A 16,897-nucleotide genomic window follows, 5' to 3' on the forward strand; every position below is an offset into this window, starting at 1 on the left:
GCCTCCACATCTGTTCTACAAGGTCAGCAATTCACTAGGATTTCTCTGAACTCAGAGGCACTCATGAGCCTATTGCTCTCCCTTGTGCATCCTGTGGCAGCTGACTCCTTGAGCCATTTTTCACCGTCCCACTGCTTGTCAATAAATCACCGTGCTAATTCCTGTGACACCTGCTGTGAAGTGCTCTGGGAATTGTGGCAAAGATTTCTGGGCTGCATCTGAGAACTGGTGGTGAATGGCTGACTTCAGGTTGACATGATGAAGAAAGGTTAAGGCTCTTCAGCTGAGCTGCCTCTTAGAAATGATTCATTGTGACTACAGCAATCCCTTTTCTATACAGCAAGTCTGTCCATGGCATCTGCCTGAACACGTAAGGGGTTTGATGCTTGTCTTCCGTGTTGCTCATGTACTTAAGTTTCCCTCTATTATTACCGGGAAGGGTGATTACATTTCCTATGGAATATCACCAGTGATACATCACACTTCAGGGCTGTGTTTCTCCCCACCCTCTAATGGGAACCTGTGGTTACTTCATCTTTTCCTTCCTTGAATACTAATCCTCCCACAAGCCTGTGTGTTAGCCACCAGCCTCCCACCAAAGAATAATGGGACTCCTACTGATGCTCATTTATAGTAAATTATTTCTAGTTAGTTAAGACAATTCTCTCAGTGAAGACTCTGGAGAGCCAGGGATGGTACAGCAGAACACTGTCTCCCTCCACAATTGATTTGAATACAGTGGTTTGAAGGAAACCTCAGACTTCAATAGGAACCCATTAAGAACAGCTATTTGCATGGTGCCTGTCTGAACACTGAGGACAGCAAACAAAGTAGAATCTGTCTATCATGGTCAGCTGATTTTTCCTTTTTTTATTCTTCCACAATTAGATGGTCTTCAAATAAACACTGGCATCAGAGATCTGAACTAGCAGTCACAAGCTGTGTAAAAAGACATAAGTCACAGAACTCACTTGATTTTTGTATAAAGCAAAAAATTTTACATTGTTTTGGTGGTTTTTTGGTTTTTGGTTTTTTTTAGAATAGTTCAAGTGCTTGCTTTTTCTACAGGAAGGACTTCCCCACGCCTCATTCCTCTCATAGTTCTTCATGACACTTGGATTTGGATAGGGAACTGCTATCTGGGGGGATTGTAAAAGCAACCCAAAGGAATTAAGTAACTGAATCCACACTGGAATTCAAAAGCTGTAAGGCCAAGCAGTTAAAAAACTTTGAAAAGGGTGCTTAACAGAAGTATGCAGACAGATTCCAAGTCTGCACATATACAGATAACAAATGCAGCACTGAAAAGGTCTGCTTCCATATCAAACACTGAAAAGGTCTGCTTCCATATCAATACTTTCTAGCTTGAATATGGAAGTGCATGCTCATTTTTGCTGTCTCTGACTTCCCCCTATTTTGTACTACAAAAAAGCTGGAACAAGGGTGTGCATATATATGTACATATTTACTCAATTGATTCTCTATATTCATTTCAATCAGGAATGTTTTGCTGGGGAGGAAAAGGAAGAATTAAAAGCTTCTCAGTCCTGTTTCCTAAAAAAAACCAAACCCAAACAAAAAACCCCCAAAACAACAAAAAAACCCCAAAACAAAACAAAAAACAAAACAAAACAAAAAGAAATAACCAAAAAAAACCACCAAAAAACCAAACCCCAGCAGATGGGTGCTTTGGGCTCCATGAACGTCCTTGCCACTGTGCAGAATATCTGGGAAAGCTGAACTCCAACAGTCTCAGTCCTGGTGAAGAACAGCAGGGCATCATGACTGCTATAAAGCAGGGAGTGCAAGATCTGCTGATGCCATAGATCAATCAGCATGGCAGGGTTACCTTGGAGTTACTGATATGGAGTGCAACTCCTGGCTCCTTTAAATTTCCTTTAGGCAGTCAGGATGAAACCTTATCACCTGAGAGCTTATCTCAGCTCTGCTGGGCCATGAACAGAACCTGTATGTCTTCATAAAGCATCTCTTTCTGAGCAGCCCAGTGTTTACTCTAAATTAATTTGGCCAGAAAGTCCCTGACCACCTCCAAGCAGGGGCTGCTGTCAGAATGGAGCTGCTATTTCTACACAGCTGCTGTTCTAGGGAGAAAAAGGCAGCGAAGAAGAAGAGCCCAAAGAGTAGCTGAGGCCACTCTGTGAATCAATCAAACAGCACTGGCTGTTGGGCTGGTCTGGGGCACAGAGAATGCCTGATACACACATTTACCAGGAGTGAAATGTGCCCAAACTTCATAACACACACATCTCCTAAGCTGAAGCCCACAAGGCAAAAGAATCATAAAACTATCATTGAATGATTTGAGTTGGAAGGAATTATAATATTATCTAGTTCCCAACTACCTGCCATGGGCAGGGACATCTTCCACTAGACTAGGTTGCTCAAAGCCCCATTCAACCTGGGCTTGAATATTTCCAGGAATGGTGTTAAAATATGGTTGTTAAAATTATTAGAGAGAAGTTTCTACCTGAATTAAGGAGCAAACAATACCATATGCTATAGTCAATAGTAAAGATTTTTAACAGTGAGGGAGAAAGGGAGAGACAAATAAATAGAAAAGGGTGGGGGAGAGGGAGGAGAAAGAGATTAAAAGAGATTAAAAAAAACACCCCACCATTGTGGATGCTGATGGCATCCCACTGGTCCTCTTCTGATCTTCTCAGTGGGAACAGTCCCCTCTACCAGAGGTGGGGAAGCCCACAAAACAAAGTCCAGTGGCTTTATTCACTCAGGATCAGGTGGGAACACCCAGGTACCTCCCCTGGAGTGGAGAGCTGGAGTTTTACACTGGATGATGCAATACTTTGGATCAGAGGACACTTCAGGAGTGTTTGATGGTTTATGACACCTTCAGCCTTTTATGACACCTTATGACACCTTATGAAATATTACAGCCATTATAGCACATCAGCAGGGATGAATACCCTCAAGCTATGTATAAATGTCCTGATACTACTCTAGAAGGGATTTTTCACAGCTGAGGCACTTGTGTAAGAACTTTGGCATGATAAAAAGCATTTTCCCTGCTTCCAAGGATTTGCCTCTTATCAGCCCCTTCCTTTATCTTGTTCAACACCCAGCTGTAGCCTCCTGTGATGGGTCTATACAGTCCCTCTGCACCTGGGGGAAGTGGTCGATTGTTTGAGTCATTAACCATTAACAGTCCAGTCTCTCAGAATGGGGCATCCACAACTTCTCTGGGCAACCTGTTCCAGTGCCTCACCACCCTCATAGCAAAGAATTTCTTTCTAGTCTAAACCTAGCCTCTCTCAGTTTAAAGCCATTACCCCATGTCCTGTTACTACATGCCCTTATAAGAAGTCCCTCTCCAGCTCTCCTGCAGGCCCCCTTTAGGTATTGAAAGGTGCTCTGAGATCTCCCTGGAGTCTTCTCTTCCCCAGGCTGAACAACCCCAACTCTCTCAGCCTGTCTTCATAGGAGAGGTGCTCCAGACCTCTGAGCATCTTTGTGGCTTTCTCTGGACTTGCTACAACAGATCCACGTCTTTCTTATGTTGGGACCCAGAGCTGGATGCAGCATTCCAGGTGGGGTCCCACGAGGGCAGAATAGAGGGCAGAATCCCCTCCCTCCCTGCTGGCCATCCTGCTTTGGATGCAGCCCAGGATACAATTGGCTTTCTGGGCTGCAAGTGCACGGTGCCGTGACATGTGGAGCAACCAACACCCAAAATCTTCTCATCAACCAACACCCTTTCTCTGCAGGGCTGCCCTCAAGCCATTCTCTGCCCAGCCTGTATTTGTGCTTGGCATTGCTCCAACACATGTAGACAACCTTGCCATCAGCATGACTGCAGCAGGAAGGTCAGAAAAGGTTCTTATTCTCAAGAAAAAACAGGTGGCATTGATCCTGGTCAGGACAAGAAAGGGAAAAGAGAGAAGATAGACTGGGGTCCTACTGTAGTGTTTTAACTAACCACTATGTGGTCATGCTCTACTGTGACAACTGAAGAAAGGCTCAGAAGTGAATCAGAATCCTCTGACAGATACTTCCATGAATCTATTTAATCTAGTTAATCTATTTCAAAAATGTTATAGTCTGGCATTCATGTGACCAAATGCAGGGGAAAAAAACCCAGAGCTGGAGAACATTTTTCATTAATTGAAAACCAATTCTCTGCTAGCTACTGTCAAATGCAGCTTCTGGGTTGTTTTTCTCTGCAGAGAAACTGCTGCTGGGACTTTGCCAATTCAGCAGTTAAAGGTAATCACAAATAATCCCTCAGCAAATTGTAAAGTGCTCAGGCTGAAGAACAACAAGGTGTTTGGGGACTGACTTGATTGTTTTAATTTGCGTAATACTAGCAGCAAGAAGAACTTAAGAATTAGTCTGCTTAATTCACCTATTCCAGAAGCAAGACAAAACCAAGCCAGCTTTAATGAATAAACCAGACCTAAAAGTATTTGATTATATCTCCATGTAGATAAGAAAAGTGCAAAATCTGGCATCTGGTGGAAAGTGATATTCTTACATTGTATTTTCTATACACTAACAAGGAGCTAGGGGCATGCATTGACACAACACAGCAGTCAACAAGATCTGACTCTTTGCTGTCAGATCTCTTCCTTTTACTGTTTGGAAAAGAAGAGACACAGGTCATCTGAGTACTCCCAAAATCTCTAAAGATGGTGCTACAGTGCACCCACCTTCCTCCTTCACAGCAGCCAATAAATTTCCTCTCACTTCATTTAACAGACTGTGACAAATGTGCAGATCTCACCCCACAAATGTGCAAGTAATTGACTCAAAGGCAAGAATAAATCCTTTCTTACCTATTCCCCTTATATTTTTAACAGCATAGCCGTCAAAACACAGCAAATCAATTTTTCCCCCTTACTGTCTCCACTCTGCCTTTTCAGAATATTTTTAGTTGCTCTGATTAAAAATTTACCTCTTAAGTAACACTGAGGACACAGTGCATGTCTAGATTACAATTTTGTATAACTTTTTCAGTCTACCTATGTATCTTCCTTGCAAAGGAAGTTGTGGAGCCATATCTTTCCTTACTTCCCTTATATTTCTAACAAAACCAAAATATTAGTAACTAACTTTGAAAGACCAACAGGAAAATAACTTACAGCAAAATGCAGAAAATACATCTTCAGAATGAAGATGTGAGGCTGTCACATGTCATGGGATTACACAAGATACCTTACACAAGAGAAACATGGCATGCTAAACTGGAAAACACACTTGCAGGTCTTGCTGAAAGCAAAGATAAACAACCTCAGCATTTCTGTATTCTGTCTTCGGTGCTGCATTTTAGGGGACGAGTTCTCACCCCTGGACTCTTATCTCTCTCTCTGTCCTCTTCATCAAGACAAAGTGGGTCACAAATGTCTTGTGCCACTTCTATCACATATTCTGCCAGGTGTGATTAACCAGTACTTCCTCTATTACTTTGTCCAGATATGCTTTAATTACCATGCCTGAAATTCTGCACGTGTGCAGCCACAGTATTTATCGGAATGTCACCAAAACTGTATGAATGAAGGAATGTAAATCCCTCTTCCTGGGATTCTCTGCATTGATCTTCTTATTCATAGCAGGCAGAGACCCTTCTACCTTTTGACTGCCATTCAGCCACCCTTTCTTTTTTCCTGTGAAATCTGTTTCCTATCCAAAACTGGAGAAGTCTTGACTGCTGAAAAAGAGATTACTTTCTGATTTAATTTCTGAAAGTCATTCATACTGATTAGACAGCTTAGACAAGTTGAGTAGTAGAAGGCCTAAATGTAAAGATATGGAGGATAAAACAGCCATTGCAAAAAGTAAGGGAAACACCCCTTTCTTCTTTTAGTATCAATAGCCCAAAATAATTTTTTTTTTGCAAATGTTTGTTCACTAAAATGTTCCAAGGGGGAAAATGTCAGCTACAAATCCTCACTCATTGTGTATTTGCACAGCAATGCTTAAAGGTCCTTAAAGATCTCCAAGGATTTGAAAGAAATAATTCAGTCAGGTGGCAAAAACAGTGCCACTGCCTTCCAGTAGCTGGTTACATGGCTCATGGGGCATCTGACAACTCCAGGCAAGTCACAGTGAACTCACTTCACACATCATACATGGAAAAATGCATTTTACTACCCAAATGTATGAAAGTCTAACTGTTTGAAGCTAATGCATCAAGCAAAAATAGCTGCAATACACAGGATGGACATGCAATACACAGATGGAAAATGTTTTGCTCATTGCAAAGAGACACTTCTCTGCTTTTCTTACAGATGGCCTGCTCCTGTTCTTGCCAAAACCACCACAGTTTCGCTCAGTTTCCTTGGCACTTAAAAAAGTCACAACTTTTCCTTCACACATGCTGCTGACTCTTTATATACCTGAGTAACAGGTGTGCTGCATCCATGTTTTGCATTATTCATCTTGGATGAGGTTAAACCCTGACTGTGTGACACATCACACATTACTCAGTTTACCTCAGTGCTGTGTTTTGATTTTGCTCAGTTAAGTTTACCTAGGACACATTTAGGCTGGAACAGTTCTTAATTACTCCGGTACAGAAACTTGGCATTCTCCTAAATTTGTGCTTTTCAGCAATGAGACTCCTTTCTTTCTGCTGTATCTTTAAATTGCCTGTGCTTCCCTAAAAGTTGTCTCAATATTATTACCTTACAAAGCAGATAATCAGGATTGACTTGATTTCAGGCATCTCTTCCTTGCTTAAACAATTACTTGTCCCATGCTCTTTCCTGCCCCCACTTTCCTTTTCCCTGTAGAGAAATACATTTTCACTGCTAATACACACCATAACTGCAATGTACTGCAGAATGGGTATCAGTCCAAAGTCCAGTGAAATCTTGAAAGGTTTCTGAACCGCAGAAAAGGCAACTACACAGTATTACACAGGCACCCTCTATAAAGGATCTTCATTTAAAGACCTCTTTTTGTGTTATAAATTAGTTTTATTTGTATAACGTTTTCTACCTTCAGATCTTTATAGTCCAATAACTAAGAAAAGCAGTTTAAGAAGGAAAATGTGACTATCAAATGTCCTAAATCCTCATGAAACTGGTATTTTTAAAATCTAATCTGGATTAGAAAAAAATCTAGAATTTTAAATTCTAGAAGTGATTAAATACAAGCACAACTTAATAAGCTGCTTGTAAGTAACTAACATTCAAAACATCAGTACTGCAGTTTTTCTAGTCCTAGACACTTTTCTCCCATCCTCCACAGCAGATTCACTAAAAATTCAAGATAATGATTACAAGTACCTAGATCTGTAACATACAGATCCATAGCAACGCTGAGGATCTCTTATGTTAATTTCTGTGCCCAGAGGCTTTTCTGCAACTCTGAATTAAAGAAACCACTGTATCATTCCCATAACAAGATGATTATCTAGGAATTAAGACTAAGTAGAAAACTCTTTTCAAAACATCAGTCTTCCAAGGCCTTTAAAAATCAAACAAAATTGCTGATGTGGCTTACATCATCAATTCTCAAAAGTTACATATCTGCTCACATCCTGTTCTACAAAGAAATGGCAAAGTAACCATTATGAAAGTCTTCATTTATGATTCCTTCTTAATGCAGTAGATAATCTCCTTGGAATTCTTGATTTTTAATGGGACATTTGAAAAGATTTCTTTTACTGTTGTTGCACGTGAAAAAACCAAGAGGACTACATCACTTACCAACAATCCATTAGTGTCACCTCTCAAATTCTTCAGATGTAAAGGTGAGAAATTTTTCCTCCTTAAAGCGTCAAAACATATTTGGATGTCTGCTGAGTGAGGTTTAAATGGTTTAGAGAACAAAACTAGTAAAGGTCCTAAATCTGTGTGACAATTCTCTGTGAGCAATCAATCTTCCCTTCTATTTGCAGAAGTCACAGAGGGAACCAGAGGTGTATTCCTTGAGGAGGAACAACTGTCATCCCTGGAATATGTTCTGCATGTGTGAAAGCATATCAAAGGAGAAAACACACATAGTAGAAAACCAGAGTAGTGAATGCTGTCCCCACCTCACCACTCTACTAGTATGGAAGCCAATGTTCTCAGCAAAGAAGAGAAGCATAATCTGTGAGTTGAGCCATGACTGATGCAGTGCTGCTGGCAGGCTGCCAGAGCATATGTGGATTTCCCCAGTAAGATGCTTAGAGTAATCACAGAATAATACTGCCATTGTTTGAGGAAGCAGGGAACAAGATTTCTCCAAACTTACTGACTTGGAAGAGCTGCTTGCACTACACATAGGATTTTCCCCCAAGAGATGATGTCACAAAGAAGATAATTGCTGGTTAGGTATCACTGAGGAGAATGTAGGCAAAAAGTGGCAATGAGTACTGAGCACATACAATAAACTTCTGGCATGAATGAATGGAAGGACCAGTTCCAGAATGGGGTTCAACAACCCAGTTTTTACCAAAAATGTTGATTCTACTGTTTCAGAACCATCATGATAGAAGACAGCAGGATCTGTGTGCAGAGCCTTCAATGTCTACGTCCTTGTGCTAACTGATACTATGGTGCACTCCAAGTGACAATAAGAAGTTACCCATACTTGCAATAAATTTGTTTCCCAATTTCCCTGAAAGATATATTCTGTTCTTTACAATGAAAAGTACTCATTATCTTATCCTAACCTGTATTCCTCTTCTGCACACACCATCTTGAGTAAGTTAAGATCCTTTTGCATGATTTGCATGTGAGAAAGACTCAAGAATTAATGACTCAAAGCTTTAAGATGCCCACACAAATTTCATTTCCATTTCTGTTTCTTCATATAGCACAAACAGTCTCATATAATACTACACAAAAAGGGTAAAAAGGAAAAAAACCCTCAGAAAATAAAAATCCACTGTAATGCCATGAAAACTACGCCACAGAATAATCAATTCATCTGGCCTGCATCACATACCAAATTCAAAAGAACAACAGAGTTAAATACCTGGATGCAGAAAGCAGAAAATAAAAAATCTATAGGTGTTGGAGAACAGCATGAAACATTTTCCTGTTATCTTCAAAAAAGGTTTATTATTTGCCTTCCTACAGCACTTTAAAAAGTCTCAAGACAAATTATTTTAAACCTCAGTTTTAGAAAGCTAGATAGCCAGCAGCTTTTTTATTTCTTGATTTGGAAACAGCAAATTGAAAAGCAGTACATATGTAATAGCTGATACTTGTTTGCTTTTGAGGCAACTGTTATTACCAGTTGGACAAATACCCTGTGCACTCCCTGGTCATGTCAGTGCTGCAATACCCATATAATGTTCTGAAACCTGAGAGATTGTTCAACAGCATATAAATAAGTGTCAGAAAGAAATGAACAAGGTCTTTTTTTTTTCCTCACAGTTGAACACCAACAATGGCATTCTACAACAAACCATTATTAACACTGACATTATAGTAAAGGTCTACTAGTGTGTCAAGAGTAGAAGAAGAAAGGAAGAGAACAAGGAGACAAACTTCATTCACTTAGCAAAGAGCGGGACTAGAATGTCAGACACGCTCCGGACAGGAGTGTCACGCACTGCCAGATGTATTGAGGAAGGCAGCTGTTCACTGTTGCTGTCAAATCCTGAGCACAAAGCATTGGGGGAGTCTGAATACCAGAAGTTCAGTACTAGTGGAAAACTGAAAAATAGGCAGTATTTCTTTTAAATAAAAAGTTGGTTGGGTTTTTTTTTTTTGCTGCAGGAAAGTTTTGCAGCTAAAAAATGAAATGTACAAATATTGTAAGAATCAAGAACTTCTTGGTATACAGAACTAAAATAGTCACAAAATATTTATACTATGACCACAGGAAAAGGGTGTTAAAATTTTCACTTACTTTGGATGGGAAAATTCATCCAGCAGGACAACCTTTTCTATCAAGTCTCCACCAATGGTTCGAACCAAATCATAGAAATCATTCTGAGAGTAAGTCTCAGAAGGCAGCCAGAAGGAGATGTCATTGATCAAAGGTGGATATCGGCTGAGTGGCTAAAAGAAATTTAAAAACATACCTTTATACATGGTTGGACTTGATAACTATATCTACAGCTGTTCTGAACTTACATAACACACAAAGTACACAGTTTAGAGGCTTTTTGAAATTGTCTTTGAAGGGCAAACTGACCTCATAAATGACTGAGATGGAAGATTTTATACTAGGAAATGTCTTTTAAAGATCCCCTCGTAACAACTTTGGTTTTTTCATTCATAAGAAAAATCTTGTTTTTGTTTGCTAAAATCAGATTTATGACTCTGAACACACTTTTGCAACAGAGCTGCTTAGAAGGAAGAGATAATGTCAGGTGGTTTTTCACTGGGTAGAATTGCACTTTTTAAAAGCATTTTCCAGACTTTTTGCATATTCAAAACTTCTTCTCACATTCAGGTATAAAATCTGTATGCATATTATACAACTCTTATATTACACAACATATTTATTATTTTTACTGTTGAATTTTTAACAGTCATAAATGGGCAACTTCTTGTTAAAATGTTTTAATAAGAAACACACTTTGGCTTAAAAAGAGGGATCAGTTCACTTTCTGGTGGTTTTTGTAGACATTTAAACATCTACAACAACACAAAAGGTATAGCTGTTAATATAGTTATTCATTCCACAAGTACCACAGTAGGCTTTTAAACACAAAGGGGAACCTTTGCTGCCCACACAGAGTGGGCAGATAGTGTAACTTGTTATTTGTAAAAATGGGAATAGAAAGATAAATGAAACCAGATCATTAACTTTTTAGTTTTGATGAAACTTCCCAGGACTCTGTGGGTTTCAGATCTCACCTCTGGTGAGATGTTTCACCCTTTGAAGAACAGAAAATGGTAACGTTCTCCTTTCATGACCTATAGGTCATACAGTATCTTACTTCTGCCTTGCATTAATTCTCTGCAGTTGGAAAAAGTACTTTTGCACAAGATAGTTGGAGTCTGCAGGAGAAAACATTTATTGTATTATTTCCTTTATATATACAAGAGATTCCATGCGTACACCTTGGTCTATACAATATAATATCTCACCCAAAATGTATTCCATGTCTGGGAATGTTTTATGATGGAGCAGTGGAAACTTAAGTGAGTACCTGCTAAAGCAATAAACCTGTTAATAAGGCAAGTTTACAGCATTCTGATTTACTCAAATACTGTTCTGTAGAGTGTAAACCAGTCAATAAATATCTGATAAGGAATACAGTGCCAGTTTTAAATTAATAACACCCCCAGCAAATAAAATTGCGAATCGCAAATGATTATTGAACTTGTTAAAGGAATAAACTTGTCAAATGAATTCATATCCTGTACATCAAATTAAAAAAGGAAACTTGCACAACAAATCCATTGCAAAAGAGCTTTTGATAAAACACTGATGAATGAAATGCAAATGTCTCTGCTCTACAAAAGTTGCAGCTGCAGATGCTGGAGATACTCCTCAGACAACACCTTGATACATGTGTTAGTGTAAATAAAGTTATGATCCTGCAGTAGACCCCTATAGTCTTACCTCATTCCTATCCACCACTTTACTTACCACTGCTATAGTTCAGGAATATACTGAACACCCTTCAAAGCTTGGTGGGACTAATACAAAATGCACTGCACTCACAGTTCAGGATATTTAATCAACCAGAAGATGTGGCTCATGAGCCTTAGCATGATCAAAGCACCTACTTTCATTCACACAGGTATAAGGACAATAAAGAAAACTAATTTCATGTCCAGGTAACTCAGAAATGTCCTGTGCTGGTTTTGGCAGGAATTCATTTTCTTCACAGGGGCAAGCATGGGGCTGTGTTTTGGATTTGTGCTGAACACACGGTTGGTAACATAGAGATGCTTTTGTTATTGCTGGGCAGCATTTGCACAGAGCCAGAACCTTTCCTGCTTTCTATATTGCCATACTCAAGAAAGCTGGAGAATTTGGGAGGAGACACAGCTGGGACAGGTGATCCCAAATGACCAAAGGGATATTTCATCCTACAACAACCTGCTCAGTATATAAAGTGGGAAGAAGGGATATGCGGAGTGATGGTGTTTATTTTCCCAGGTAGCCATCACATGTGATGGGGCCCTGCTCCCCAGAGATGGCCTGTCCATGGGAAGCAGTAACATAGAGATGCTTTTGTTATTGCTGGTTTTGGCAGGAATTCATTTTCTCTGTGTGTGCAGCTTTTTCTCTCCAGTGTCACTAGTGTGGATAGAGAATTGTTGTAATTTTGTGTCTGTATGCTTGTGTTACAAAGACTGAAAGGACAAATGCGTAAAACATAACATAAGCATAACTTTTTATTATTAGCTACTAACCTTTTCTCAGAGCCTTGTAATACAGAAAAATCTTTTATGGTAAAAGGCAAGGCAATAATCCCATATTATATTGTCCCTTCACCACCTGGCTGCAGTCAATATCATTGCAGTAAGTCCTATATCAACACCAAAGTTAGTATAAGGATAAAATTCCTAGTTCTCAAATGTATCGATCTGTTTGCTGTAGAGCTCCATGAGTCACATCATAGTTATTAGCTACACCTAAAATGCGAATAGGCTACTAAAGAGCCTCCAATTGGCATGCCAAAATGAAGTTCCTAAATTTGTATTCAGGCACTCCAGCAAATACATGCTGTGGTCCAACGGACCACTTTGCCATTCTTTGATCCTTTCTTAACTCTCCTGCTCTATAACAGCAGACTGGTCCAAAGTCCATTGACTTTGGTCCTTTTTCAAGTTCAAGGCAAATGCCAACCCTGGAGACCATTTGTTATGAATTTACAGACATTTCAAAGGCTCCCCTTGAGAGAAATATGTTCTTCCACTAAATCTTCTACTCTGTTGTTGTCTCCAGCCACCACTTCCAGCTACATTCTCTTCATGGCTCAGGAGTCCTCCAAAACAATGTTTGGAGAAGCTACCAGGACACATCTGGTTCTGCAGGCTGTGTGTTGGCTGAACCCTAGCACACCACCCGAGCCTGGAAGCCCTGCTGTTCCTGCTTCATGCCCTGATCACTCCCTTAGGTTTTTGAGGAACTGAAAAGAGGTTTAGGAAATGGCAGAACTGATCCCACCTGCAGAGTGCTGCTGCAGGGCACTGGCAAAGTGTCAGTAAGCACTGCTGATGCACAGACATCCTGCACCCCTCCTTTTGGTTCTGTCAAAGTTTTGACACCACAGTGCTACTTTAAACATTCTGTTCACTTTCTGTTTCAAACACCAGCACACTATCACTATTTTTCGACAGCCTCAGAAAACAAATGCTTTCCCAGAAATAACACTATCTATAGGACTCCACTGAACCCATCTTGTAGGAAATCTTGGAAATAATAAATGACACCACATTTTTCAATCACCCAAAGTGAAAGCATTTAGGAGTTCTGAATGACTATAATTTCTTTAAATAATAAAATGGAAGTTTATGGTGATCCACATGTTATATATGATATATGTTTTCTAGTCATTAGTCAAAGTTCTTTCTCTGATGTATGTTTCCTAGTCATGTTATATGTTTCCTAGTCATTAGTCAAAGTCCTTTCTCTGACTACTAAATAAGCCAAGTATTTCCTAAACCTGAAAGCTTTTCCCTCTCAGGATGCTAATTTTAGTATAGAAATGGGTAGTTGGACACCAGTGCTATAACCTGCTCTGCCAGCCTGCCTTGCCTATGCCTACATCTGAGGAGTGTGCCACTAAAAACACAGGGCTGTTAGTCTTTCATATGGGCTGGTGATAGTTTAGGGAATTCCTCATCTCTACCGCTCTGCTCTGCTTTTCTGAGATTATTGCCCCTGCAGCAGCTGATAAAACAAACATCTGCCTGTTTCTTCACCACTGCAGCTCACAGCCTGCTGTAGCCAGCTGAAAATAGTCCCTCTCACTGGATGTGCTGAATGAAGAATTGCAGCAGCTCGAGTTATTGGGGGGCAGCTGTCTTAAGCAGCAACCGGATCCATCAGAACTCATTTGTCAACATAAAATTGGAAATACTTGGGCTCTGTGTATGTTGCCACACCTGGCCACTACTCTGGATGCTTTGGCAGCAGGAATCAAGTGGTCACCATAAGAGTGGTATCTGTTCATCCACACATGGCAAAGGATCATCAGCTAGGCTGGATCCAAATACCTCACAGTGGTAAGAGAGAGAAAACTTCTTTCTGAGGGCAGAACCTCCCAAGCTACAGTAAGCTACAGTAAAAACAGCTGGCAATAATGAACAGCCAGTGCCAGTGAATAACCCACACAAGGCTGTGAAGTGTCTTTAGCACAGAGTCCCAAACAGGATGGACACCAGCACTTTCCACAAATATTTGTAATTAGGAAGAAAAGCCATTTCCCCCAGATGGGTGCAACAAGGCAAGGGGACAGGAGAAGTTTTGTGCTGTGGCTGCTCACTCCATTCCTTCCTGGCTGCCAGCTGCAGATGGGACAAAACAAACGAGTGACAAACACAGCAGAGGAAAAGCTGTACTTGTATTTTGACAGTGGCGACACAAATGCAAGGTTAACGACAACACGCACCAGAAACTGGGTTAGCAATTCCACGGAAGCCAGGCTATTAAAAAGTCAGCCATGCTTTACTGCCATCACCAGTCTAAGTCAGAAAAATATGAGACTTAGCAGCATCGTGGCTGCTAAGCTTTAACAGTCCTGTCTTGCTCATGTTTTGGAGAAATATCTACATAAACTACACAGTTTTAATGCAACATCATATTCTCATCAAAATGAAAACTACAGTCCTGTAATAACTAAGCCTTTCTTAATATATTCCATGGTGAAACTACATTAATTCAGTGTTATCATAGGAAATTTAAACACGTAACAGGCATGAAATTAAAATTTGCAAATTTACAGCAGTAACTTAACCCCCATGCACATAACGAAGTTTCCTGTATTAGTGTGTATGCTCCTAGATTTACACTTCCGTATTTATGACCAGTGTAGACAAATTACAGTTGCTGCAGGGAACATAATTTCGAATTTCTTGGCTGCTGTGGCTTAAAATTTAGTCACAATGTTCCCCATTATTAAAAGTTTTATACCCTTCTTACCAAATTGATTTTTTCCTTAGATATATATAGCAAGTTCTATATATTCATACATGTATACACACACACACACACACATATATATATACATTTTTATGTGTAAACACAAATACATCTTCAAAGGAGGAAATTAAATTTCAACAGACAACTACCATAATGTCTGATAAGCAGATATAAAATATATTTTGTGATTAAGCTCTTAAAACCAAAGCAAATGGACTAGTCTGGGATCAATGCACTCCTGCAGGGAGTGACAGAAGCATGTTAGCATCCACTGATGCTCTGAGCCTTTCAGTGAATGAACACAGAAGTATGATCAGCCCTTTTTAGACACCAATCTGCTCACCCCAACAGAGTTCTTAACTTTGAAAAGCTCACATACAGGTACAGGGAACACCATATGCTCATGGGAACATCAAGTGCTCCATGGATTTCAGGAACTCTGCTTGTACATGGACCATTCTGAGTGGAGGAGGTTTTCTTTGTACATGGAGATATTCAAGAATGATCCAGATGCAATCCTGTCCCATGTGCTCTGGGACAAGACTGTTTGAGCAGGGAGGTTGGACCAGACAACCTGCTGGGGTGCCTTCCAACTTGACTCATCCTGTGGTTCTGACATTCTACATCCAAGTTGAACAGGGAGGTGCCCTGGGGCTACAGACTTGTCTTCCTAGCTAAGTCTCAGCCTTCAGTGTGAGATGACACAAACCTGTGGATCAGGTCGCTCTCTTCATGCCATGCATGTCACTGTGACAGCTCTGTCCCCTTCCCACCTAAACTACACCCTACAGGGTCATGTTGGAGATAACATTTTTTTTCTTGAGCCCCATTCCAGGTTCCCTGAAGGTGGAAAGCAAAAAATAGTTGAATTGCTTATATTCTTCCTAAGCAGTCACCAGGTAGCTCTCCGTGTCATCCCACTTAGTCACCTTTTTCAATGCTTATCAAGCACCTTTCCTCAGGTAAACCCCCTTAAGACACAAAATAAATGCACACACGTGCACATGCACAGGAGCAAGTGCAACCTTTCTTGCATGCTAAAAGTTACCGCTCATATGGAGGAATCTGCCTGACAAAGGAAAGTCAGTACCTAATATGAAAAAATTAAGATCTGTAACAGCCAGTGAAGAGATTAAACTTCATTGATAAGCTCCACATTTTTCAAGCAGCAGAAAAAATGCACAACAGGCCTGGTGCTGTGGTAGAATGAGGGAATAGAATGCTTTCCTTTACACACATTCACCCAAAAATAATGCTGATTACTAAGCCTCTGTGGCCCCACTGGAAAGGGACACTGTGTTCTTACATTTTATTAAAATGCAGTAACTTTAAAGTCAAGCTTGTTTAAATTTGTAATGAAAAATGTGTCAAGTTTAAAGTCACAATATACTTCTCTGAGTGCAAATATGCATTTTAAACTGACCTGCGGTCAGAAAGCCAAGAAATAAGGTATGGCTTTTGAGAAGATTTCCAGACACAAAAGAGCCCTTGCATTGCCACTGAAAGGGTTATGATTCTAAATGATAAGTGGGGAATTGAAAAAAAAGTCAGGAAAGACATAAAGAAGACGAAGGTATTGACCTAATCTTATTAAAAGCAAGGGTCTTACAGTGTACACAGCAGAGATATTCCCAGATACCTGTTCCCTTGGGCATTTGGATATGCCTTGCTTCTTGTGATCTGATTATAAAAAACACCAAAGGATAAGTATAAATTATTCCTAAATACCAGTGATGGACTCCATGCTCTGTGTTTAATGAGGCAAAAATGACTTCTCATTTCCATAGAACAAAGTAGGACTCACAGGGAGAACCACCAAAAGGGATGGTTCTCTACTACTCACTTCCACATCACAGCTCCTTACAAACCC

General features: G+C 40.1%; 1 protein-coding gene across 15 annotated transcripts in view; it reads right to left on the minus strand.

Moving 5' to 3' along the window:
- The window catches only part of FARS2 (phenylalanyl-tRNA synthetase 2, mitochondrial), a 231,091-nt gene that overhangs the window by 66,366 nt on the left and 147,828 nt on the right, over positions 1-16,897 (minus strand). For 13 of the 15 annotated variants that reach the window (XR_011683305.1, XM_071452559.1, XM_071452542.1 and 10 more), the window contains one exon: positions 9,826-9,977. The exons of 1 other annotated variant lie outside the window; for it this stretch is intronic. Coding sequence is in view for 12 of the 14 variants with exons in the window: in XM_071452559.1 (XP_071308660.1) it covers positions 9,826-9,977 (152 nt within the window). In the remaining 2 variants the exon portion in view is untranslated. Of the gene's footprint in view, positions 1-9,825; positions 9,978-16,897 lie in introns of those variants that run through there. One more of the 15 variants, XR_011683332.1, reaches the window with a different exon arrangement.

This window comes from Agelaius tricolor, unplaced genomic scaffold (genome assembly GCF_023055355.1).
Source record: "Agelaius tricolor isolate 1412-34295 unplaced genomic scaffold, bAgeTri1.0.p SCAF_2, whole genome shotgun sequence".
In the NCBI taxonomy this organism is placed as follows: Eukaryota; Metazoa; Chordata; class Aves; order Passeriformes; family Icteridae; genus Agelaius; species Agelaius tricolor.